This window comes from Octodon degus, unplaced genomic scaffold (genome assembly GCF_000260255.1).
Source record: "Octodon degus isolate 3935 unplaced genomic scaffold, OctDeg1.0 scaffold00013, whole genome shotgun sequence".
In the NCBI taxonomy this organism is placed as follows: domain Eukaryota; kingdom Metazoa; phylum Chordata; class Mammalia; order Rodentia; family Octodontidae; genus Octodon; species Octodon degus.
Genome location: NW_004524589.1, coordinates 20,608,912 through 20,634,448, shown reverse-complemented (window position 1 = coordinate 20,634,448; position 25,537 = coordinate 20,608,912). Strand labels below are relative to the sequence as shown.

Below are 25,537 nucleotides of genomic sequence, written 5' to 3'. Positions count from 1 at the left end.
GTAACCTTTGTATCTGCCAAGCTCAGTCAAATCCCCTCAGGGTTTACCCTGAAACCCTGTACCACAGTTTATAGATCCTTTGTCAGTGTCAGCAAAAGGATCACTGCTGTTGATCATGGCCATTGCTTGGCCAATTTGCTCTCTATGAAAGCTTGCAAGAATGTTTTCTTTTCATGTTACTCTCCTTAGGCACACTACATCATTGATCACTTTCCTCTGTGACCCCATAATCTCCTTGATCAGAAAATTTGGGACACAACTGAGTTACATGATGTTATAGTACAGGTTCTCCCATGTCCTGAGACCTCACTGACTTTGAAAGGCTAGAGCCAAAATGTTGACTGTCCTTGCAGCCCTTCTTTTTCTCTAATTTTTGGTCTTCAAACTTAAGTTGTTAACTCTCCAGAAGAGAAGCTTAATGATATTAGTACCCTAGAACATAGGCAATTGAGCTTAACATTACTATCTGTCTGTATATCAAACACCTTAGACATAACAAGGAACCGGTATTTTCCATCAATTGTTGATAGGCTCAACTTTAAATCTGTACAGAATGTAAAAAAAAAAAAAAAATTGAAAAAATAGTAGAAAACAGAAATAAACAATTAGAAATTTTTACACAAAAAATTAGAGTTCTAACCATATACAACATTGTAGTATGACAGTTCTATGGCATTTTTTTTCCTTCTCTCTTTTTAAAAATATTTTTATTGAGGAACAAATAGCAATGAGATAGTTTCACAATGAATTACTAGTACATTTTCAATAATTAAAACATTGTATATTGTTGTCTTAGTGGTTATTCATTGTACAAGATGCAGACCTGATATCCTGTCTCAAATACTATTAGAACAAACTTCTCTATTCATTGAATTAAGAGAATGGAGCTGTATATCTATCCTAACTATTTTGAGTATAGAGATACACAATGGTCATTCATTTGCATCTCCCTTTTTTGGTTAGTTTTGTCATGAACAAAAATCAAATTGCACGTGTAACACTTGAAAGAATTAACAACTGGGACCTCCTCTTACTGAGAAGTTTTTGTAAGTCAAAAGAAATTACCAACAAAGAAAAAGACAACCCACAAATTTGGAAAAAATCTTGACTAGTAAGCACTTAGACAAAGGTCTGCTCTCTAGAATTTATAAAGAACTAAAAAAGTTTAGGTCCCCAAAATTTAAAGACCCAATCCTGAAAAGGGCATCTGAAATGAATATCCTACTATTTTTCTTTAGGAATTGAAAAAGACCTTATCAAATTATTATCACAAAGCTAATAGAAAGGAGAACTAGACTGAATTAGAGAGAGCAAAACACAGATCTTCCTAGCTCAAGTGGTTTAAACACATCTCTTTACAGCAGGCAACAAACAAACAAAAGAAACCAACAATGGCAAATGATGTGCTATGGTTGTAACCCAGGACAGAAATGATCTCTAATTCTTACCAACAAACCTGCTGACATTCATTATAATCATCTGAACATAGTCTATTTTGAGAATTATTCTCAAAATAATCAAATTATGCTATAAAAATAGAACAATGAATAGACAGAAAACCTCATTTATCCCTTCCTAAACCCCTACCTGTCAGTCTTTCCACACTGATAGCAATCTGTTTTCTCTTAGGTTGTGACTTTTTCCATATCTTCCTTGGATATAAGAGATTTTGAAAAAGCAGTAATAGTATCAGCAGATAACATTAATTGGGCACCTCATTTTATGGATGAGCTAGAAAGGACTCAGACATGTCAAGTAACTTAAAAAGCTAAAGGGAAAATAAACAGCTGGAGGGAAAATGTCTAATTTTTAAATTATTACTAGAACATGTCTGCAGCACACAATCCTCACATTCATTGTGAGGGATTGGTATAAGCACATAACATGTTAAATTTTTTCCCCCTTGTCTTCCACCCTCTTAAATTAAAAAAAACAAAACAAAACAAAACTTTTTTTGACAGCAACAAATTCATTTATTTATGTTATAAGTCCTCCTTACCAAGTTAGTCACCATAAATACAGGTTAGCAGCCAGGCTAATAAGCCAAAAAGCATAGAAACACTAATACAACATACCAAATTAAGGTATACTTTTAGATACATTGTCCAGGCTTGATTATTTCTCTTTTTTTCCCTTATTGTCTTTTATTGTGAAATCTATCTATCTATCTATCTATCTATCTATCTATCTATCTATCTATCTATCTATCTATCTACCTACCTATCTATCTATCTATCTATCTATCTATCTATCTATCTATCTATCTATCTTGTATAAGAGATTATTTTTTGGGGGGGCACACCAGGAATTGAACTCAGAGCCTCACAGTTGAAGTCAGACACTCTGCCACAGAGCTAAGTATCTGACCCCCTCTTAGATAGGACAAACCATGACATACTGCTGCTGTGTCTCTGGCTTACTTCTGGCTTCAAGGTGCATCATTTTCTTACAAATGACTCAAGTTTATCCTTCATGGCAGAGTGGTACTCTATTATGTATAAATACCACTTTCTCTTTATGAATTTATCTGCTGATGGACATATAGGTTGCTTTCTAAATTCTGCTATTGAAAATTGTGCTGCTTGAACATGGGTATACATGTAACTTAATTAAAGCTAAGAAGTGGGACAAAAAATTTGAGCTGAATATCTTTCCATGACTACATCTCTACAAATGAAGGAAACCAACAGTGGTTTGCATGCAATGTTAGTTATTCTAAATGTAAATAAAATATTCATGCAGATAAGGCATGGACTTTTCTTTCCATTTGGCATTTTTCTGGTCCCATTTAAGAATGGGAGATAAATGTATTAAAGAAAAAATCTTATAGCAAGGTAACCTAGAACTATCATATCTGGATTTAAAAGTACTATGCAGTTTGACGTAAGTTGTACAAGTTTAAAATCTTTGGGAGAATAGTAAATTGCCTTAAGCTTTAACATTTTTTTCTACAACAAAAAATAATATATTTCACCTCTTGGAAGAATTAATTAATACAATTTTAGTTATCTGGAAATAATTTTTCTGTTGAAATATCTTTTTTTTGCGGGGGGAGTGGCTCAGCCTGCCTTAAGGGCAGGTCTGGTAAGGCAGATGGAGGTGGGGTTCGAATGGTGGTATGCTGCCTCTGACTACATTTGCATGAGCAGGCACTAAACAATTGAGCTAACAGGCAGGCTCCCTCAAATATCTTGCTTAGAATCAAATCAGAATCATATTATCACAGCATTGCTGGTTTTAATTATTATTATTCTTTTCTTTTCTTTCTCTTTCTTTCCTTTTTTTTTTTTTTTTTTTTTGCGGAACTGGGGATTGAACTCAGGCCCTTGTGCTTGCCAGGAAAGCACTTTTTCCACTGAGCCATCTCCCCAGCCCTCTTTTTCTTTTTTTTGAGACAGTGTCTCACTATGTAGTTTGGGCTAGCCTTGTGTTCATGCTTGTAGCCCCCAGGCTGATCTCAAACTTGCAAAGATCCTCCTATCTCAAACTTTCAAGTGCTGGGATTACAGGTGTGTGCCACCATACCTGGTTCCAGGGCTGTACGGTGGGCACCTGGGGATCTTTGGGCCAAGAACACATGGCATGCGGGGCCAGGGATTGAACTAGGGTCCTTCTGCCTGTCAGGTAGGTGCTTATGCCTCTGAGCTATCTCCCTGACCCTAGATAGTTTTAATTATTAATTTAATAATTTAGACAACGAAATCATCTCTTCTTTGTATAATCTACCATTAGATTATAAGAAACAAATGATCCTAAATTGAAAAAATTATAGTCTTAGCTGTCTATAGTCAACAAATGCTTCCTGAATGCTTAGGATGTCTAAGATGCTGTCAGTAGTGATAGGACATTAAAAAAAATCAAAATCGGAAAAATACAGACATGTAGCATTTTGTAAAAAAAGTATTTTAGGAATGTAATATTCTTAAAGCAATCACCTATTATTTCTCTGCCATAGTTCACTAGAAACTTATTGCCAAAATTCTTACAAATTCCAAAAACTATATAACTAATCTGGAAATTAAAAACTATGGAACAGTAAAGCAAAATTCTCTATGCATCCTTTCTTACCTCATGCCCTATGTATGTACTTACATAAATGGCAAGACAAAGAAAATCAGTAACTTTTACTTCTGCAATTATCCTACTAACTAAAGTAACAGTTGATATAATTTATATGTAAAATAATTTTGCTAACTTAATAATTAGCGCATTAATTTAATGTGTCATATTGTTTTAAATTACAAAGATTAGTAAAAAGAGAACAAACCTATGCTCTGAGGGGAAAATACCCAACAAGTTACTAATAATAATAATCATAAAAATGATAAAGCTACAATATGGGCAGCTTCTGTGTATCTCTGTACCATTTTTCTAGCTACTGGAAACTTGAGTTATAACATTTAACAAATTTTGTTTTCATTCAAACTACTGCAACGCTTAAAAATTAAGCAGAGGAAAAGTAAAAATAAACAGAGGAAAAGTAATTTGAACAAAGCCAGTACTTTAGATGTTAGAATTATAATGAAAATTTAAAATATGTACTAAAGAACAGACTTGACATTAATTATCCAGCCAAAGCTGAATATGAAAACTTGAACCTTGTAGTCAGCAGTGTTTAAATGTACATGTTCGGTACATAGCAGTGATTATTATTATAAACAAAACTTTGTCAATATGGCCATCCACACACAACTGGGTTTTAGTTTCACATAAGTATCTTCATTTTATTATTAGTACCAGAAAGTTCAGTACACATAAGCCAGCCTCTATCGTAAGGTGAAATGCTGGAGGGATGAATGGCAATGAAGTTCTGCAGGGAATATCGTATCCAAGGTATCTGAACAATGGCCATTCTGCCATACCGACCCTTCCAAATATGATGTATTTCCAAACATTAAAGCTATTGCTGAACTAAACAGATTATGACTTAGGTTTCCTGAAATGTGTGAGCCAAATTTCAGTGACATTCTGCTGGAGCATAGAAAAGTAAGGACTCAGAAAACTGGTCACTGAGCTCTATCTAGGCTATGAGTATAAACTTGCTCCAGATGGGGAAAAAAGCAAGCAGTGGTAGTACTAGTATCATTCATATACAATAAATGTAAAATTATACTGATACAATGTCATTTAGAAATCTATTGTCAATAGCCTAATTTTATTTTCTTCATCGTTTGTTTTGAATTATTTTATTAATTAAATGTACTAAAATAACAATAGTAATTATACTTGTTTTTGTGAATAATTGCAATGACTTTTTTTTTTGCAATGACCTTTTAAGTGGAACAAAAATTTTTTTACACCATATCTCTTGGCAAGTGATGCTACAACATCATTAAAGAACATTTTCTCTTTAAAAATAGAATCTGAAATAATTTGTACTTTCTAATAGGAATTTTCAGCCTATGTTTTTCCCTGTTCTTAATTTTAAAACTTTCTACAACTGTGGTACACTGGAATGTAAAAAGTCTATTGCTCCACAAAACTAATAAATTGAGCCCTTATTTTTCTTTGATCTAAAATAATGCTTACCATGTATTAATTATTGAAACTGTCCAACTAATCATTTTTGAAACTGTCCGTTGCTATTTTTCAATACAATTATTAAAATAAATTTATAATATACTTTAAAAAATAAAAAATAAAATAATGCTTACAATGGAAGGGAAAAAAATCTTTCACTGAATGTTGGTCAGTCAGTTTCCTTGAAATTCCTCTTTTGAGAGGCATTCAAGTTAATATAGAAGAATAGACATAAAGTGGGGCCAGTGAGATAGCTCAGTGGTCTAAAGCTCCTGCTTAGGCAACTTAGCCAAGTGGCAGGGACCGTGGTTCAATCACTGGCACCACATGGGCAGGCCACCAGGGTGGGCTGAGCCAGTCACAAAAAAAAAAAAAAAAAAAAAAAAAAAAAAAAAAAAAAAAAAAAAAAGAAAGAAAAATTGGACATAATGATAAGCTAGAAATTGATAGTACGTATATGTCCAAACTGATTACATCAATTCGATATGTCTATCGGACAGTGTAAATCTAGAAAACCTTATACTTTTGTATGTTCTTTTCCTCAGGAAGATATTAATGTAACATCAGTTGCTAACTACGTATTACCCTGATTACAAACAAAACTACTCAATGTTTTCTAAAGTAACCCTAGTGAAAGTTATCACAGCCTTTAGGAGAAAAATGACTTAGAGATAAGTGTGACTATACTTTATCAAAACAAAGATATTGTGCATTTGCATTTAAACAATGAGTGTACAGTCTGAGGCTTTTATCAACTGTCTCTAAATGTGTTTATATAGCAGTTAACATAAAAACTGAAGGTCAGGAGCACTGCTGTCTTACAGTTCTGAGATGCTGAAGTGGAAGACTTTAAGAGGCTATTACAAGAAAAAAGATACTCATTTCAATGGAGCTTGTTTGGATCTACTTCCCAAACCACTGTGAGTTACTAACATGGATAAAGGGCTAGTACAATGCCAGAAGATAGAACTAGAACCAAATCATCAGTGTAAAGTGTTAGAAAATAACAATAATAATAACAATAAACAGAAAGGAAGAAAGGAAATAACAGGAGAAAATTTGGAAACCTAGATTTGACAGCTATCAAAGTAACAAAAATTCAATGTAAAGCAATGAAAGTTATTCCTATAAATGATGTTTACCATAATTATCCATAAAGAACTTGAAATAAAAAACTATTTCCTCACTTTTGTATGTATTTATTTATAGTGGAATTAGAATAGAAAGCATAAAAATCACTTTACTAACCATAATTTTTAACCTTAATTTAAAAATGTGTGATTAAAAACAAAAGTTTTAGCTGCAGAATAACTTAACTCAGACAGCTTCAGTATTTCAAAAATAAGGGAGGATAACATCCTGTTAAATTAAACCAGTCAGGTGAGCCAAAACTAGACTGATAACTCCGAACAAAGCTTCAGATATGCTTGATGAGGCAAGTAAGGCTGACAGACTTACTCTGAAGCTGAGGCTGCTGGAAGGAAAGGGGCTGTCCGAACACAAATGGACTGTGGACTAGGGAAGAGGGAGGTTTTGCAGCTTGATCAAAGATGGAAGGAGCTGGGAGATTGGGCCGAGACTGAATGGAATTCAATATGGCACTCAGTTGGTCACCTGCAGTGGGTAAAACAGTCAAAACTACAACTTGTTACTCATTGACATCCAAAATGGCAAAGTAAATGGTGCTTTATGACATTCAGATAAATTACACACTAAATACAACTATGCCAATTCAGATATACAAGGAAGTTAGTGATCACTATTCTCAAATTTGGGATCAAATTTTGCATTTTGAATGCTGTTTTTTTTCATGGAAGCACTTCATCAAATTTTACATTGAAATCCACCTACAAAAACAATGCACATAAATCTACATACAGTTCCCATTTTGTGGGAAAAAATCTATAAACAATCTATGATTTTTAAAAATATTTTACATACATAAATGAAGATCTAACTACTGTACATGATGTCCTCTTCATGGTGCTCAACATGACTAATACACCTTGCCTCATCTGAGTATATTTCATAAAGGAAATAAGCATAGTATAGGTAGCTTTTACTTATAAAATTGCAAAGGACAACGAATATGTTATTAGCTCAGCAATATTTATGCTACAGTTTTTAATCAATGATTTCTTTTTTGAAGTTATTACTGCCAAAGAAACACTACTTTTTTTTAAAAGGATGAACTCTTTTGCTTGGATAGTGAATGTAAAGCTCTGTAAGTTTTATAAAAAAATGAGTATGTGCTACCTAACTTGAATAGTGCCTCAAATTTTAATTATGGCATTTTCCTATTATTTCCATAGAAAGATGTTAAAATATTTTTAATGATATGAATTACTATAATTAAAAAACTCCTTATTTGTGAGAACATATGCATTGAATAGTTTCAATGATGGAGGAGGATGAAAATCTACATGTTCAAACTAGATGATACAAACACTGGAAAATAGTATTTTTTTCAGCCAAGTTTCCTAAATAAAATAAGGTTTCATAAATAAGTTTTCAACTGAAACACCAAGAGATATGGAAAGGTTATCATTCCAGAAATGTTTCCTAAATATAATAGGGTTTTATAAATAAAATTATCAAGTGAAACACCAAGAAGAGATATATTTATATGGAAAGAACTGTGTGTATAAGCTACACATTTTTAACAAATCAGTGGTAAAGATTACAGAAGGAATTTTATAGGTCATCAAATATTTTGTTAAGTATTATTTTAAGGCAAGACATTTTTACAAGACAATTCCTGATGTAAACGTTATAAAGAGTTAATGAAATTGAAAATGCTTGTTAAATAAAGGTTAGCTATTTCATCAAATTTCATATTTATTAGTCCATTTAAATATTTTAAAAACCTATTAACCAGTGGATACTATTTTTGAAGTACCAAAATCACATCCTAAAAACCAATGCTTTTTATTTCTACTTAATACTCTCAGTAAAGTTTATATCTTTTAAAACTGACTTTATTTATTTATTTAATATATTTATTGAGGGAAAGAAAGCTCCTGTCTGAGAGAGTGATACGAGAGGGGCCCCTGGGGGTTGTCCCCTGATTTTATTTTATGATTTTTTTTTTTCTCTGTATTTTAGGGAAGGGTCCATAGGATGTTCAGGGTCTCACTACTAGATTGGACTTGTAGTGATCCTCCTGTTTATAGCTTCCCAAGAGCTGAGATTACAGGTGCGTGCCACCATACCCAGTCTCAATTGCCTTCTCAGCACACCCCTGGGACAGGGCCGACTTGGCAGGTGGGGGTGGGGGTGGCGGATGGGAGGTGGGGGATTTGGCTGGCCTTATTTTTTGATATTTTAGTAAATTATTTTTTAAAGACTGACTTAATGTGACAGTCATCTTTATGATGACTGAGAAACATTTCAAGTTTCAAACTATACCATTTGCACCAAATATGGCTTTTAAAACAGATCATTACAGAAATATAGCAGCAGCAAGTAAATACCGAGATTTGAGTGTAAGAGTTGACACTAATAGAAAGGAACAGGAAGCAAACACCACGCATTGACCTCATGTAGGAAAAGTCTAGTTAAAGTTAATGGAAATCAGAGCCATCAGAAGCAAGCGGACAGGTGATTCCCAATCCTACAGGGCAGACTACATCAAGAGAGGCCAAAGGAAATCTTGTGGCCAAGATTCCTTTGTAAAAATAGTTCGTGAAACAATGAAAATACCCAATAGAAGTTCTATGTTATGATGAATATTTCTTATAGTTATGTAGCTTTGTAATTTCTTCACTATTTCATAATTTCAATTTCTCTGTAAGTCAGGCATGATCGCATTTTGTTTGTTACTTGAAAACAAGTCCTGTGAATTAGTTTAAATAAAATTTTAAGTTAAATTTATTTCATTATGGACCACTTTTTCTCTCTCCTAACCCTGATTCAACCATATGTGTGACCTGTGGCAGCATGGCAGATTTTAAAGGAGTAAGGATCACAGTCATAGAAAAAAATAAGCATATGTCTTGAGTTTGCCCATAAATATAATTTTAGATAAATTTCAGTAATAAAGAATTCCCAAATAATTGTTCAAACTGTTTATGATGCTGTTCTTTTCAATTAATGCATCCAAAAAAGCTGTATATATTTTATATTCAAATAGCTTAGGGTTTTTCTTTTTCCAACTTTCTGTTTTCATTATACATATCGTTAATATAACATTTCTATAATTCAAAATTAACTGTTAACCAGATCAAATATTCTAAATCACAAATATTTAACAAAGCTTAAATGTAAAATTACTTTCGAATGTTACTAAAAAGTAGTATTTTGCATTTAAGAGGATCATTTAAGAACGTTCTTTGTTGCTCATTAGTATGATTCTCCTAAAAACAGATACATGATAAAGAGTAGATGTGATAACAGAAATTTTAGGACATAAGCTCAAAATGAACACCCTGAAAATAGAAAATGAAAAAAGAACTCCCATAAAGTAAATCTAAGTTGTAAAAACAATATTGTAAAAAGGCACACATGTAAACATTTGAGTATTAGTTTCCTAATATCAAATTTTAATTTAATAAAGATTTGTGGGCAACTAAGAAAAGGTAAAAATAACAAAACATACTCAAGTTAGATAAGTAAAGCACTTATTTTCAAATACTTACCTTTATTATTTCCAAGTCCATAATCAAATCCCTGGGCACTGCAACTTGCCCCTTTATTAAAAGCTTGCACTGAGAAAGGGCTTGGAGGAGGAGTTTGAGAATTTTGATCCAGAAGAACTTGTTCTACAATACAAGTCACAGCTATAAGGTTAGTTTCTTATGTGCTGTTACCTATGTATACAACAAAGAGAAAACTAAACAAGATTTCCTAATTGTTATATTTAGAAGGAATCTCACATGAAGATTTGACAAATCTGAATCCCAATCAGGTCAGCTTAATGCTGGCAAAGCGTATATAAACCTTGCTTTCATTTAAACACATGGTGAAATTCAGAAATAGTATACATGCTCTTAAGGAGTCAATTTGCTTTCTAATAGTAGGATATATCATTGAATGTATAAGGATACTTGTGGATAGCTGAGTCTTAAACAATATATACAAAGACATTTCCAAAACAAAACTGAGTATCTTACAAAATAAAAATGAAAGTGATTTTTGTATATCTTCAAAATGTGTACGTATCCATTATTGATTAAATTATAAATGTGAAAATTATAGAAAATTTAACTTCTAACTTATTTTTATTACATAAATATACTTTTCTTAAAGGATGATAAACCAGGTCACTTAATTGGTCTATTAACATATACTAAAGTCAATAAATGTTCAGAATTAAAAAAAAAATGGTGTTTTGTGCAGTTTACCGATGGCCAATGTAGCCTATAAAATAGGTCAGTTAATCCCCTAAGAATAATCAAATGGCTCTAACTTTCTGTCTAACATAATACTAAAAACACTAACACAATTAAATAGTCATATTTATGCCAGGTAAGAAAAGGGCATGATAAACTCTGTCACATAAAAAGCAGTAAAACAAAATAGATTTATTGCATTAACATAACATAAATATTTATAATTTAAAAGAGTTTCTTTAAACAGAAAATACAGCTAGAAGAATTGGTAAATGTTTTCTTTCTACCATAGCAGTGGTTCTGTGTAGTCTACTCTTTACTAGCCTTTTTAGACTTCTATAAATGACCAATCCTAGCATTTCCCTTAGGCAATATTCTTCAGTGTGAGGTATTTCTGCAGTGGAACATTTCTTCTAAAAAACAGCCAGGAGCTGTGCTCTCAGTGGAAACGACAGTTTTGCTCTGACCCTTTAGATTCAGAATGGTCTAGTTGCCACAGTGAAGTCCATTTTTATCATTACAAAAATTTGGCCCACTTTATCTACTGACATGAAAAGTCATTTAAGAATTTTCAGCAAGAGGAAGGCTACTCTCAGTACTTTATATAAATTAGCATAATACCAAATCCTCTTATTTATATAAGAAACACTTATTTAAAAAACAAAAAAAAAATAAGAAAGATATTGTAAAACACATTTATGAAAAATAAGAAACACATACCTAAACCAGGAAGCAGACTATTTATATATCACATCAACTACTCTTAGTGATTTTATGGTGCTAAATCATACCACTTTTTTCTAGCACCTCAGGTTTTATTTTAAAATGTTAAGACATTATGACCAAATTTGTGTTTTTATCTAGACATATATCAAAATAGTAAGAATGAAAGCATTCCAGAGGAAACTTAAAATTTGAAGTTCCTATTAAGAGTTCAATGTACGCCTCACAAGAAACTATTTTAAGAATCACTTTATCTTACAAGAATCTTTCACCTTCCACTACTTTTGTGAGAACAAAATTACCTACATTAAACTTGTTCCTTAGTATAGAACACATTTTACATTTTAACAATACCTAAGTTTAGCCTCTGGTAATTTTATGAAATTTTGTCACTTACTCTTCACATTAAATTTTTATTTATTTATTTATTTATTTATTTTTTGGTATCAGGATCTTGCACTTGCTAGGCAGGCGCTTATGCTGCTGAGCTATCTCCCCAGCCACATCAAACTCATAAAATGGCATGACTAGGTATTTTCATTTATATACAAATATATAAAAAGATAATTTTTAAAATTCATGAGTTTGTAAATATAGTAATATACAGTAAGTAAACAGTAAATGAGAACATTTTGTTAATGCTTCATTTATATAAAACAGAGGCATTTTCTTTTTCTAAATGTAAAGGCTAGTACTATTTCATCATATCAATGTACAACTATATCATCATAAAAATATTTGGTAAAAAATGAGATGATGAATTACATTTTCAGTGTATGTTAAATGTATACCATAGTGTAATAAGTATATTATTTAAAATATAAAAGATTATTTCAGCTAAAGTCTTGTATCTGCCATATAACCAGCTGTACAATTATAAGAAAGTTATTTTAAAGCCAGGAGCTTACTTTCCCTGCATATAAATGGAAGATTATATTCTCTACACAAAACCTTGCTAGATAGAAAAAAAGGGAGTTAATATAAGTTCTGTCATTCATAAAAAAGTTTGAATACATTTATATTTACCATCAAATTACCTCAGATAAAATGGTAAAATTTATTAACTTTAGATTAATAATGTTTTCTTATTTATCTGATTTAATCCTATAAATAAGAGATTTGGTTAAAAAAGAAAACCGCAAAAACTATACTTTCTTTATTTCCACGATCTGTCTGAAACCATATTTTTTAGGAAGAGGAAGATACAGATCTCTCTGTTTAGCCCTGGCTGGCCTGGAACTCCTAGCATTCCTGCTTCAGCCTGCCAAGTACAAGGACTACAGATGTGCGCCTCTAGCCCTGGCTGAAATCATATTATTTTTACAATTCAACTTGTATATTTATAAAATTTTGTAAGCAACTAGTTAGTGTCAAACTTTAGAAAAACTATGAATACAAAGATAAAAACTGTGCCTGTCCTCAGGAGACTCACAAACTGGTTATAGAGTAATAAAAATTAACTTCAATATAAAACAATTAGTTTTAGTCTAGTGCTAAATATAGTTCCTTAGGAACACAGTGGGAATTCTTACACTGGCACTGGGATCCAAGTTTCACAGACGTGATGACAAAGTTTTTGTCTTTGAAAAAATACATTTTACCACTAGGAGAATAAAGAGAGAGGGACAAAAATAAAATTGTACTAAGTCAGATCAATGCTGAAAAAATTAAAGTGAAAACAGTCAAAATAGAAATACCACAAAGATACTATGCATTTATTTAATGCCCTGCTCCTGAGACAAAATTCAATTAAATGATGTTGTCTCGGAGAAATATTGCAATTGGTGATTTGAAAACTGAAATTCAATTTGTGGTAGAAATGGTCACACTCAGTTGTAGACTTGTACAGAAAAATGAGGCATAGACATTCATGTCAAAGAAATAAAAAGCATGTTTTCATAAAGATAGAGTCCTGTTTCCAATTTTGTTTTAACTTTAGTTTTTCATAGGCATTCATCTAGTATATTATTTTACAAAATAATTTTGATAGATGCAAGATTTTTAAACTTTTATATTTACTTTTAAATAAATATATTTACTTAAAAAAATAAACACATAAACCATCCCTAATGCAAAAGTAACAGAACAATCATGAAATTCATGTTTTTCAAAGATTAATCAAAAGAAATCACAAATTTAAGCCAACTTGCCATCTTCATGCCGGAGGTACTGGTTTCCGCCTCTGTCTCTAGCTAAGGACCATGCCTCTCCTTCATCACTCTCACAGAATTCTACCATGCTGTTCTTATCCAGTTGCACCCATGTACCTTCAGAATTGGTTACCTGGTACATAACAAAAAGCATGATTGATTGGCTTGATTCTTTCAGGACACTCAGCCTGAAAACCAGTAAAAAGCGCTAAGTGTCTCTGATTAGTATAATCATTCCAATATTTTTCTACTATTTAGTAGAGAGATTAGTTTCTGAAATTAAGACCACAGACTGAGGTAAAACAGAAATCAATAAGGCTCATTTAAACTTTTGGTTAAAATAGTATTTTTTCTTTTTTTTTAAGGTAAGACTTTGTTACCCAAAACTCATGGCTCATTTTTTTCTTTTTTCCCTTTACGATGTCCTAACACAGCACACTTGGCATTATTTACGTTGACAGTACCTATAGTTCATCTTCAACATAACCCTGACATTGAGAAATAGCATGACACACTACATCTTCAAGCTTATCAGCTGAGGCAAATGCCACTGTGGCCTAAAGAATAATTTTATTTGCTCAGGACTTCAGTGAGGATTGTGAATGAGAACAACGAAATGACACCTTTTGGATACAAGAACATCTCAAACCAATTCACACAAAACATTTTTTGTGTTGATAATGTGTAACAGTACAGTACATTTGTAATAGTAAAAACATACATGGAAATACCACACATTTATATATACAATACAAATAATTTGTTAATATAAATATTGCTTTCATAATATAATTATGAAAATAAAAGTATTAGAAGAGAAGCACAGAAAAATTATGTTAGTATTTCCGATACAAGTAAAGATCAAGAACATTAGCATTTAAAAACCTGCATGGAAATGGCAACCTTTGGAAGGAAGAGAGATACTTGGATTATATTATGTTAAAAACTAGTATCTTAGAAGTCATGAAGCTACAAGAATCCATACCTCTCCTACTGCTTTGACTTTGTTTCCCAGAACTAACATTCCAATTGGGATACCTCTAAGGTTAGGACAGCTTCTGATGTTGTGACCTGAAGGTCCCGTCTTCACTACCTTGTACATGCCTGGCCCTCCTCGGAAGAATGGCATATCTTGTTCTTGCATTGTTGCTTCCTGTGTGCAGCAATTTATGTCTTTGAAAAAGTCATCAGTACTAGTTTTAGGTTCCTGAAAATTTGAATAGGGAAAAAATAAACAAAATACAAACTATTATCACTTGAAAAATCCTATCAATAGCTTTCGTAGCAAGTCTATAATAAAGACAGACAGTTAAAAGAGTACAATTAGTCAATACCACTGTGAAATAATCTTTCAGTTTTTCAACAATGAATGATACAAAATAAGTCTGAAGAGGTAAAAATATAGTAGAATAGGAATGAAATCTCTGGACTTTTACCCAACGCAATCTGGGAAATACAGTATTACAGTCCTTGACTTCCTTTTTTGTCTTTGTGTAATATTTAAGAGAAGAATAAAAGTAATTTACTGTATGAACCACAATTGAATAGGTCTAAGCTATTATTACATTATTGTAATTTAGTATTCACAAAATATTTAAATATTAATTTCTTTACCCTTTAAAATTATTATAAATAGAAAAATGGATAAGGACCAATCAAATAGCTCAGAGGGTTAAAGCACCTGAAAGCAGGTGCAGGGGACAAGGGTTCGATCCCCAGGCCTGCCACGCCAGCCCCACCCCCCAGGGCACGCTGAGACAGTAATTGAGACTGGGCACGGTGGCGCGTACCTATAATTCCAGCTTTTGGGAGGCTGTAAATAGGTGGATCACTACAAGTTCGATCTAGTAGTGAGACCCTGAACACCCTGCAGATCCTTCCCCTGCCCCCCCAAAAAGGATATAAAGACTCTGGAGACTTGTCTACAAGCAGAGATAAAAATGATTAAAAATACACACAAAATAAAAATTTTTACAAGATTTTAACAACCCACAATTTAAAATATACTGACGGAAATGTGTTTTTATATTTTCTAGGCCACATAAAGTGATATGCTAATACTATGGTAAATAGAGAAAGCATAGTTTTGTAGAGGAGAGTTCAGCATCAAAAATATTTTTAAGTAAGTAAAATTCAACTGAATTTATATTATTGAAAAGAATCACTTCTAAAATTGAAGAACTTGCTTTACATTTTCTGTTGAATCTGAATGTTGTGATGAACTGTTTCCTTATAAAAAAATTTAACTATGACATACTTAATTTTTCCCTACTAAATGTAAATTAATGTTAAACACTGTTCTTTCACTGTATCTTTAAACAAATTTGAAACTGCAGTTTTCAATGCAGCAATAAGGACTCTGAGAAATATATTCAAGTAGAATAAAAGAAACAATGGAACAGTTATAAAATTAGTTTAAAATTAATATTTGTTATAAAAAGATAAAAAACACATGGTAAAATTTTACTGAATAGTTCTAACTTTTCAAGTAGTCTCAGTAATATACATATTATATATATACATATACATACATACATATATATGTGTCCATATATAGAGTACTATATTAAAAATATAATTCTGAGGCTAAAAATGCACAGATTCAACTGGGCAATAGTGGCACACACCTGTAATTCTAGTACTCCAGGAGGCTGAGGTAGAAAAAATGACAAGTTTAAGCTGAGCCTGAGTAATTTAGCTATTTAACAAGTCCTAGTTTCAAAATGAAAAATAAAAAAGAGTTGGGAATATAAAAAATAAAAAAGGTCCAAGGTTCAATCTCTGGGCCAGGAAAAAATAATTTTAATTCAATAATTCTTATGTCCTTTGTTAATTCAATATATGTTCAATCAAGGAAAAGTTAAAAACCCATTAACCTTCATATGACATTTTATAAATCTCAACTTGGTAATATGTAACTAAATTTTTTACCTATATGTACTATAGATAATTTATATTTTACTTTAATTATTCTAATGTATGAACCAATATTCTTTATATTGGCAATTTATTAAAGTGAGAATTTTATTATCCTGAAAAAGACTAGGTTTAGAACTAAAAATATATTTATAATACACCTATATGTTAATGTATATATATATAAATTTGTATATATATATACAATTATATAAATACAAAGAAACCAAAAGTAAAGTTGAATGTAAGACCTAAACTTTAGTTTTTTAACCCCTGAACTTTAAATATTGCTAATATGTTTAAAATGTTTTCAGTAAATATTTAAAAATTTCTATTTGTAAATAATCAATTTCAGTAAATACATTACAGCATTTTATGGCTGAAGAAGCAAGCTTTAGTACTATATTTACAATGGATTTCAAAATAACATGGCAACATAAAAAATAACAGTAAAGATACATAAATTTAGCTGAACAATTTTAGTGGTATTTGATGATATTCCTAGTCTAAGTTCTTATCATTTAGAGTAAAACAGAGATAAATTTTGGCAAAACTGAATGAATACAAATTACTCTCTGCAAGGCAATATATAAGAAGGTTTGTTAAAGTAGTAATATATTAAAAAATTAATGATATTATATAAATTTAATAAAAGTTTATCCAAACTTTTCTCTTTTTAAAAATTATTTGGTATAGAGTCTCACTATGCAGCTCAGACTCACAGTGATTCTCCTCTTAGAGCCTCCCCAGCACTGGGATTACAGGCGTGCGCCACCATGCCTGGTCTTGCCTGGGCTGGCATAGCATGCGGTGCCAGAGATTGAACCCTGATCCCTGTTCTTGCCTAAGTAGGTGCTTAGTCGCTGAGCACTTGCTGGTCCCAATATTTTCTTTTAAACAGTATAAAAAGAACTGACAGACATAAAAATCATACAACTATTCCTATTGATTTTTTTTTTTTTTTAATTTTGGTACTGGGAATCGAACTCAGGACTGAGCTTGCCCAGCAGGCGCTGTATCACTGATCTATATGCCTAGTCCTCGGCTTATTCTCAAGCAGTCCTAAAGTACACTTTTACTCAGTACAGAAACATTGAGACCTGGGCACCAGCGTTCCAAATTGGTAAATTTCAATATTGTTTCTTCTTTCACCTCCATCCCATTCTCAGATCAATATTCAAAAAGGTATTATAAAAGCGTAGGCAGTAGAAAAAAATAGAAGATCCATAATAATACAACACTACTACCTAAATGAACTAGTTCTGAAAAAGCTAAACTCGAACATAAATTTTTGGAGAATGTAGTCATAAAACTAAATGTAGCAACATTAAAATCATCTAAAACATTTACATGAACTAATATACATTCTTTGGCAAAAATAGAAGGAAAACGCAATTGTAGCACTCCACATAAATTTTTTGTTTGGAAAAAAAATGTATGAATCCCAAGCAAAAGCTCAGAAACAGACTGCCAAATTGGTTGTACATGCTGCAATAGCTGAGTAGTGCACGTTTTCTCCTTACAATTAACTCACCTGGGGCAAAAAAGCTTTGGAAGTCCATGAAAATACGTCCAAATCCCTGCCTCCTTGGCTAGCATTACAGATATTCTGACAAAGTTTAAGAAAGAAAAATATCAACAAAGGGTGGGAACAGGACATCATCTGCAGAAGATGCACTCATAGCCACGACATTGTTCTGTACTCTAGCACCAACACGGAAAATATTAGTGTACTAAAGGAAGACTGAAGCCACCTGAGTAAACACACATCAACGAAATTCTGAAAAAGAAGCTTTTGTTAAAAGCTCTCCCTGGATATAGTGTGTCATGCCATTTACTAAAATTAAGAGCCAGACATTGTATTAATGCTTACAAGGTCAATCCAAGAAGGAAACCTAAAAACTTATTAAGGATATATTTATTGTAATACAAGCCAGATTTATTTTATGACAGAAAAGTCTGCTGTTTTAGAAATAAATGATGAATACTGCGCAGAAAATGCAACTCATAAAGAATGATGGCATGTATTATATATGAACTACTTATCAATGTTAAAGTACAAAAGATCACACGTACAAAAAAAAAAAAAAAAACCCTCAAAAAGCCTGAGTAATTTTTGAATTTTTTTTTACTTCTACAAATGGAAAAAAGTCACTTGAAAATGTTTCTGAAAGGAATAAACAAAGCATAAAGAATAAAACACTATGTATCTTTTTATTGATATAGGCCTACTTTTCCCTAAGACAAGAAAAATGCATGAAAGATTGGAGACATCTATGTTGAAGTCCAAAAATATTTTGTAAAAAAAACCAATCAATTCTAAGCAAATGTGATGGGGGGGGGGGAATCACAAAATGTCTAACAATTTAAATTATATATATATATATATAATATATATATTTTTTGTTTGTTTGTTTGTGTTTAGTACAGGGTCTACAGGGTCTCACTACATAGATTGGACTTATGGTGATTCTCCCGTTTACAGCCTCCCAAGCACTCGGATTACAGGCACATGCCACCAAGTCCAGTCTCAGTCGCTGTCTCAGCATGCCCTGGGGACAGGGCCTGCATGGCAGGCTCAGAGATTGAATCCCCGGCCCCAGCTTCTGCTTGAGCAGGTACTTTAATCTGCTCAGCTTTTTGGCTGGCCAAATACACATTCTTATAGTTGAACGTGCTATTAATCTATATTTTTCTGATCTGAAATTAAAATCTTTAATGAGCAGCAACTGCATAATTTTAAGGCAATAAATGTTATTTTGGATCAAAAGGAGAATATGAAAATGTTAAAATTATCATTAACACTTAACATGAAAGGAACATCAGAAATACTCATCAGTTACATCTCACTTTAGGTCAGAATATGGTTATTATTCACTTTTCTTTGCATATATATGTATATGAAGGAATACAGATAGGCATTAATGTATACATCCATATTAATACAAAACACATAAAACAAAAAATTAGCTTCTAGTTAATGTGCCTACAAATAACTACAAAACTGAAACCAACACCAATCCTCTTCTCTCGTTTTAAAATAGATAGTAGACAGGGTCCTGTCTCAATAAACTGAAAGTTTATTGCAACATCCACAAAATGCTGTGGAGTTTTTCTGGTGGGGGTTAACCTCCTTACAGATTTATTCAGGTATACAAGAAATTTTAAGAGTATATGCTCTATGGTGTTACCCCTCACAGAGGATAGTGATGGGTAACCTTTGACACAAACAATATCATAAAACAATATCATGATTTTCTAAAACTTTTTTGAATTTGAGCATAAATTATTCTACAATTAAAAGCAAAATGCAAAGCATTTGTTAATACACATGAATTGAGAGGTAAAAAAGCAATATGGGACTTCAGGTTAGTAAAGTTTATACCTCTCTTTAATTTCAAAAAGCAAATTTAAACGTTTTCTGAATCAATAACATGCACAGTTTTACTTGGAAACTGATACAACTAGTAATCATGTTACTAAATTGACAATATAACCATTCTGTTCATGTTAATTACATGTGAATTCAAATTTGTTTTTTTTTTTTTTTTTGCTTCACTTTCCATAGTTGTGGAAAATTCTATGTCCATTTATCAAGTATCAAAAATTCATCAGATAATAAAGGTAGATTTTAGTGCATTTAAATTTGTTTTGAAAATTTAGAAATAATTTAGGCACATATATAGAGATACTCATTTCTCTGAAGTTAACCTCTCACTTATATAAATTAGATTTCATGTTATATAATTTCATAGCTTAATGACACAGAACAAAGACAAGTATAAACATAATACTTTAAACAATTTTATTCTCAAATTCTAAAAAAAAGGCAGAAAAATTCTGTCAAGAAAAATCAGAAAATTAAAATATACTAGAAACTTAACTAAATTAATCAGCACCAAAGTACAATTTAAAGCTGCTATTGTTTCATGGTATAAAAGGTCCCAAACAAGTTAGTATTTACCACAGAGAAAATGCATCATCAAACAAGCAAATGTTCATCCAAAATTAAAAAAAATTTTTTTTTACTCTGCTGGATTAGTATAGTGGTATAATTTGAATGGCATACATATCAATTATTATACTATTATCTTAACTGCTTACTTATCTCATTGTTCAAGAAAATTTAACATTAAAGAACAAAATGAGGTTAATGCTGTATTAAATAAACACATGAAGGGTAAAACTGGTTATGAATGTGCATGTACACAAACCAAACCAGGAAAGCTGGCAGATTGTAAAGTTACAGCTGCCAGGTGATACTAAGTGTTTCAAAAGACAGAAATTAGTCACACAATGGAAGAAATGCTTGCTAATTATAACAGCTATCTCAGTGATACTGTAAGACAGACCATAAAACAAGACTTATCTTTTATTTCTACTCCAAATCATTTGTGCCCCTGTTTCAAGAATATCAACATGCTTTCTATATGAGAACACCTATCAGCCTCAATTGGAACTGATTTGTATAAATGCAAGGAGCTATTCAAAGACCCAAATTGCTTCTGCAAGGACTTAGGTAACATGGACATCATAGAACACTGCGTCTTATGCATCACTAGCATGCCTTGATATGTATTTTCTCTTTCACTAAACTCCACTTACCATGTTGAAAGATTTCAACATAATTGGCTTTTCTGCTTTTTTACTTATATTTTTCAAGATGTACGAAACATTCTAGTAGCTCACTTGCTGCAGTTTCCAAATCATTAGATTTCTAATTTAAAATCAACATCCCCCATAAATACTTTCTCAGACTAATTCATTTAATTTCAATACATGTTATGGTATTTATCCTCATTGAATCATTAAAGCTACAAGTATTCATATTTTTATGGATATTCATTAATTTTAGTAATAAGGTTTTTACTGTGATATTTGCTTTATACTTTTGTAAGTATATTTAACTTTATAAACTAGACTGAGAAATACTGAACATAAAGATGAGGACTTTGAAATCACAGGAAGGGTCTAGGGATATAGCTTGGCAGCGCAACACCTGCTTGCCAAGCACGAGGTACAGAGTTGGAATCCTGGCACCCACGCACACAAAAAAATCCTTTACTGGCGCAGCACCTGAAATCACATCAAATTGGGTTCCAGTACCAGCTCTATTGAATGTATTTGTGATGTTAAGTGAGTAGTTATCTGTCTTCATTGGAAAAATAGTGGAAATATACTTAACATTGCAGGGTCACCTAAGAAATAAGACAGTCATGGTCAGGAGTACAGTGCATATGCGTTAGGAATCATCTTAAGCAGCGTGATATCAAACAAAGGAAAAGAGCCCAAACTAGGTTATCAACAAATATTGAAACACTACTATTAATTCAGCAAAGTATCTAACACTTTGAAAAAATAAGCTGAAGATGGGATCATTAATAGTCCTTACCCTTAGAAATAATACTAGAAGATACATAAATACAAGTGTGCTGAGTGTGAACAGAATAAACTCAGTATCAAGTTGGCTAGAGAAAGATGTAAATTTTTTTACTCCTACAGACTAACCTGTCTGGCAAGGGAAACAGTGCAAGTTATTTTATCTGCTTCTAGCACAAATTCTTTGCTTCATCCGTATCAGTTATCAGTTCCCACACACGGAATACCTTCAGTAGCAACAGAAATTGGATTCTATGTCTAGAATTTTCTTCTTTTTCCTGGCAACTTTTTTCAAAGTCCACCTCAAATGTTAATTCCTAAGTTAAGTCTTCCACAACTGCTGCACAATACAGTATGTGAGTGAATACGGTACGTTCACTGCATGTGAGGTCCTCGATAGCAAGAGCAGAACGTCAACTTGCTTCTTTTAAATCTTCCCATAATCCCTCTCTACCCAATAGCCACTTCCCTGCTTTGCATGCGATATATATGAGAGAAAATATTTGTTGAATGAGGAATTAATCAATTAAAGACTATACTTATTGGAAAGCACAAAATTAGGTATTAGAAAAACAGAAGAAAAAGAATTGTAGATAAATGAAGCAACAAAACAAATCTAAGATATAAAACTACAAAGTATGTTCTAAAAGGGGGAAAAGTTTCAATGGATAATGAATGCCTTACATAGGATCTAAATTTTTTATTTAGTCCTATTTTTCCCATCGACACAAAGGTTTTTGGAAAATATATAGCCATAATATGAATGTCTATTGCCATTTAATCTCTAGGGCATTACCAAGTGCTAACAGTTAAAAGTCACATTCGAATTAAAGTAGGGCACTAATGTTTCTTTGTAAAGTGTTTAAATAATACTATTACTACTATAGGCTAGCCAAATTTAGCTAAAATAGCTATTTATAATGAAAATGAGTTCTAAAACACAGTAAACAAAACTATAAAATTCACTTCACAACTCACTGTAAACTGATTTATAACTTTTTAAAGAGTTCATCACTCTTTAAAAAGTTCAAAAGATTCATCACTGCTCAGTTTTCCAGTGTGCTCCCCAACTGTCCTTCATAGTTGAGTCAGTATCCACACAACGTATACATACGATTTTTCTACTGAAGCACTGCATATTAGCAACCATGATTATTACTGATTTAGTCACAAATGGACTAAGAAAGGAGACTACATGGAAACTGTTTTCCAGAAGTAAATGTCATACATAAAAGAAGAGGTAGTAAGTTGTTTTTTTTTTTTTTTTTTTTTTTTTGCAGTACTGGGGATTGAACGCAGGACCCTGCGCTTGCCAGGCAAGTAAGCTCAATTATTTAGCTGTGTTATCTCTTTTCTTTTCTTTCTTTCTTTCTTTCTTTCTTTCTTTCTTTCTTTCTTTCTTTCTTTTTTTGTTTTTAGCTGTGTTATTTCTTTGAGGGGATGAGATGGAATTATTATTCCCTTTATGTCCTATGACTAGCTCAGCAGAGTAATCATTAAAAACATACTGACACTATAAAGAGTATGCCATGGTCTCTGCAGAAAAGCCTTGGGAAACTAAGCATGTTCCCACCTAGGCCAGGCCTCCACGGAGGTCCTCGTCTAACCTCTGTACTGAAGCAACTTCATAGCGGACCCATCTGGAGATCTGTTATATCAATTAATTTTGTCACATTATACCCACTCTGTCAAGAGTGAACTCTGTCAAGATCACCCAAAATGTCAACATTTTTTAATGTCATCTATAAGTTCTCTCATTTTTATAGCCAAAACCAATTTATGTTTCTCTCTGATCCCTCCTCTAATGCTAAATACATTCACTTCTATCTTTAATACTGTATGTAGGCCACACTCCTGCCATCATCTGTGTCTTCATGTCATGTGGATAATCTTTCATCTAAGCCTCTTAGTCCCTAGACTTAAGGTAATTCCAGTGACATTTACTCATGTTGTACTTCACCTACTCTTCCACTACAACATAATGGAACATCTCATTAAACTGCTTTATAAAATAAAATTTAAATCTACTTTATGATGCAAACTCTACATCCTTCCAGCGGTTAAACTACCATAATTTTCTATATTGTTTTAGGACTTTAAACCTTTCAAGTCCTTTGGATCCTCTATTTTGTCTTTTCATATTCTACGTTAGATTGCTTTCCACAGACGGTTAGCTATCAACAGTATCAGGAATTGTTTATTCCTATTTTTCCATCAAAGAAGCCAATAACCCTTACTTGATCTTAGTCAGATTCCTATCTGGCTTCTCAGACACTATTTAAAATATTCTTTGCCCTTCTAAATCCTCTAACATAACTCAGTTCTTCCATTTTTAACTGGTGGCTTTTCTTGTTTTTGTGTTTTTCTTGAAAACACACAAATTTCTAAATTGGTCAAAATTTTTTAAAAAATTGTACAAATGATTGCTATAGATATCTTATTTAAAATACTATTTTCATAATCTTAAAGAATATCTGATGAAAATAACATAAAATGGTTTCTAACCATATCAGGCCAATGTTTTAGCTTTGAAAATAAAGAATTATAGTTGTTCCTCTTTCTAGAGGAAAAGTCAAAATCATTTTGATTTTTAACTACAGACAATCCAAGAAAAATATGAGGTGAAAATTATTTAAGATATAGTATTTTAACTATGGATTTGTCATTTTTCAGTTTAACCTCAGTAAAGCAAAAGGCCAATACTCCAAATTTTCTTTATCACACTATTAGTAATATATATTTCTCCATATACAAGTAGAAGATATGTTCATAAGAAGATAAAGTTCTATTTTATTCTCCAAAAAATCTTTTCATCTAACCCATTCTTTGGAAAAAATTATTTTGTACTATAAAGAAAAACAAATATAATATATGAAATAACTTGATATAATAATCTAACTTTAAATATTAAAATATTCACTTTCTAAGGTTTTATACTAAATAAAAATTTCCCACTGCTCTTTATTAGTAGTGCCATAAGGACATATATATTTGATGGTAAGGGAAAAGAAATTTTTTTGATAACCTGTAAATACAGGTGTAATTAATACCTAGATTTCATGATACAGTGATCTTATAAACACTGACTTTAACCATTTCTACTGAATTTATCAAAAAGGCTCAATGAGTTCTCTCAGAGATTAAGATCTACCTTTAACTAAAATACTATGAAGTACTACAGTTCTAAGAATCCATCTTATGTTACATAGTAATCTAAACCAATGAAGAAAAGAGAATATGACACAAAAGTAAATACAAACCTTTTACCAAAAATTTTATATATATCTATTTGTAATGTATGGTAATTCCAAATTCTTAAATTTTAGTTTGAAATTCATTCCAAATAGTAATGTAAATAAAAAAGGACCCCTCCAAAATGCAACTAATTTCAATTCCCTATCTCTTTGAACGTTCTTCAGTATGTCTAGTTTTAATTTACTTGTTTCTGTCAGTAATGGATCAAACTACACACTATGAACTTCCACTTTGCCAAATTTTATTTTATGAGAAGTCTATAAG

General features: G+C 31.8%; 1 protein-coding gene across 1 annotated transcript in view; it reads right to left on the bottom strand.

Moving 5' to 3' along the window:
• The window catches only part of Mycbp2 (MYC binding protein 2, E3 ubiquitin protein ligase), a 328,854-nt gene that overhangs the window by 66,046 nt on the left and 237,271 nt on the right, over positions 1 to 25,537 (bottom strand). The window contains 5 exon segments of the mRNA XM_023709607.1: positions 6,979 to 7,134; positions 10,158 to 10,280; positions 13,724 to 13,856; positions 14,709 to 14,930; positions 18,174 to 18,248. Of these exon segments, the coding sequence (XP_023565375.1) occupies positions 6,979 to 7,134; positions 10,158 to 10,280; positions 13,724 to 13,856; positions 14,709 to 14,930; positions 18,174 to 18,248 (709 nt within the window).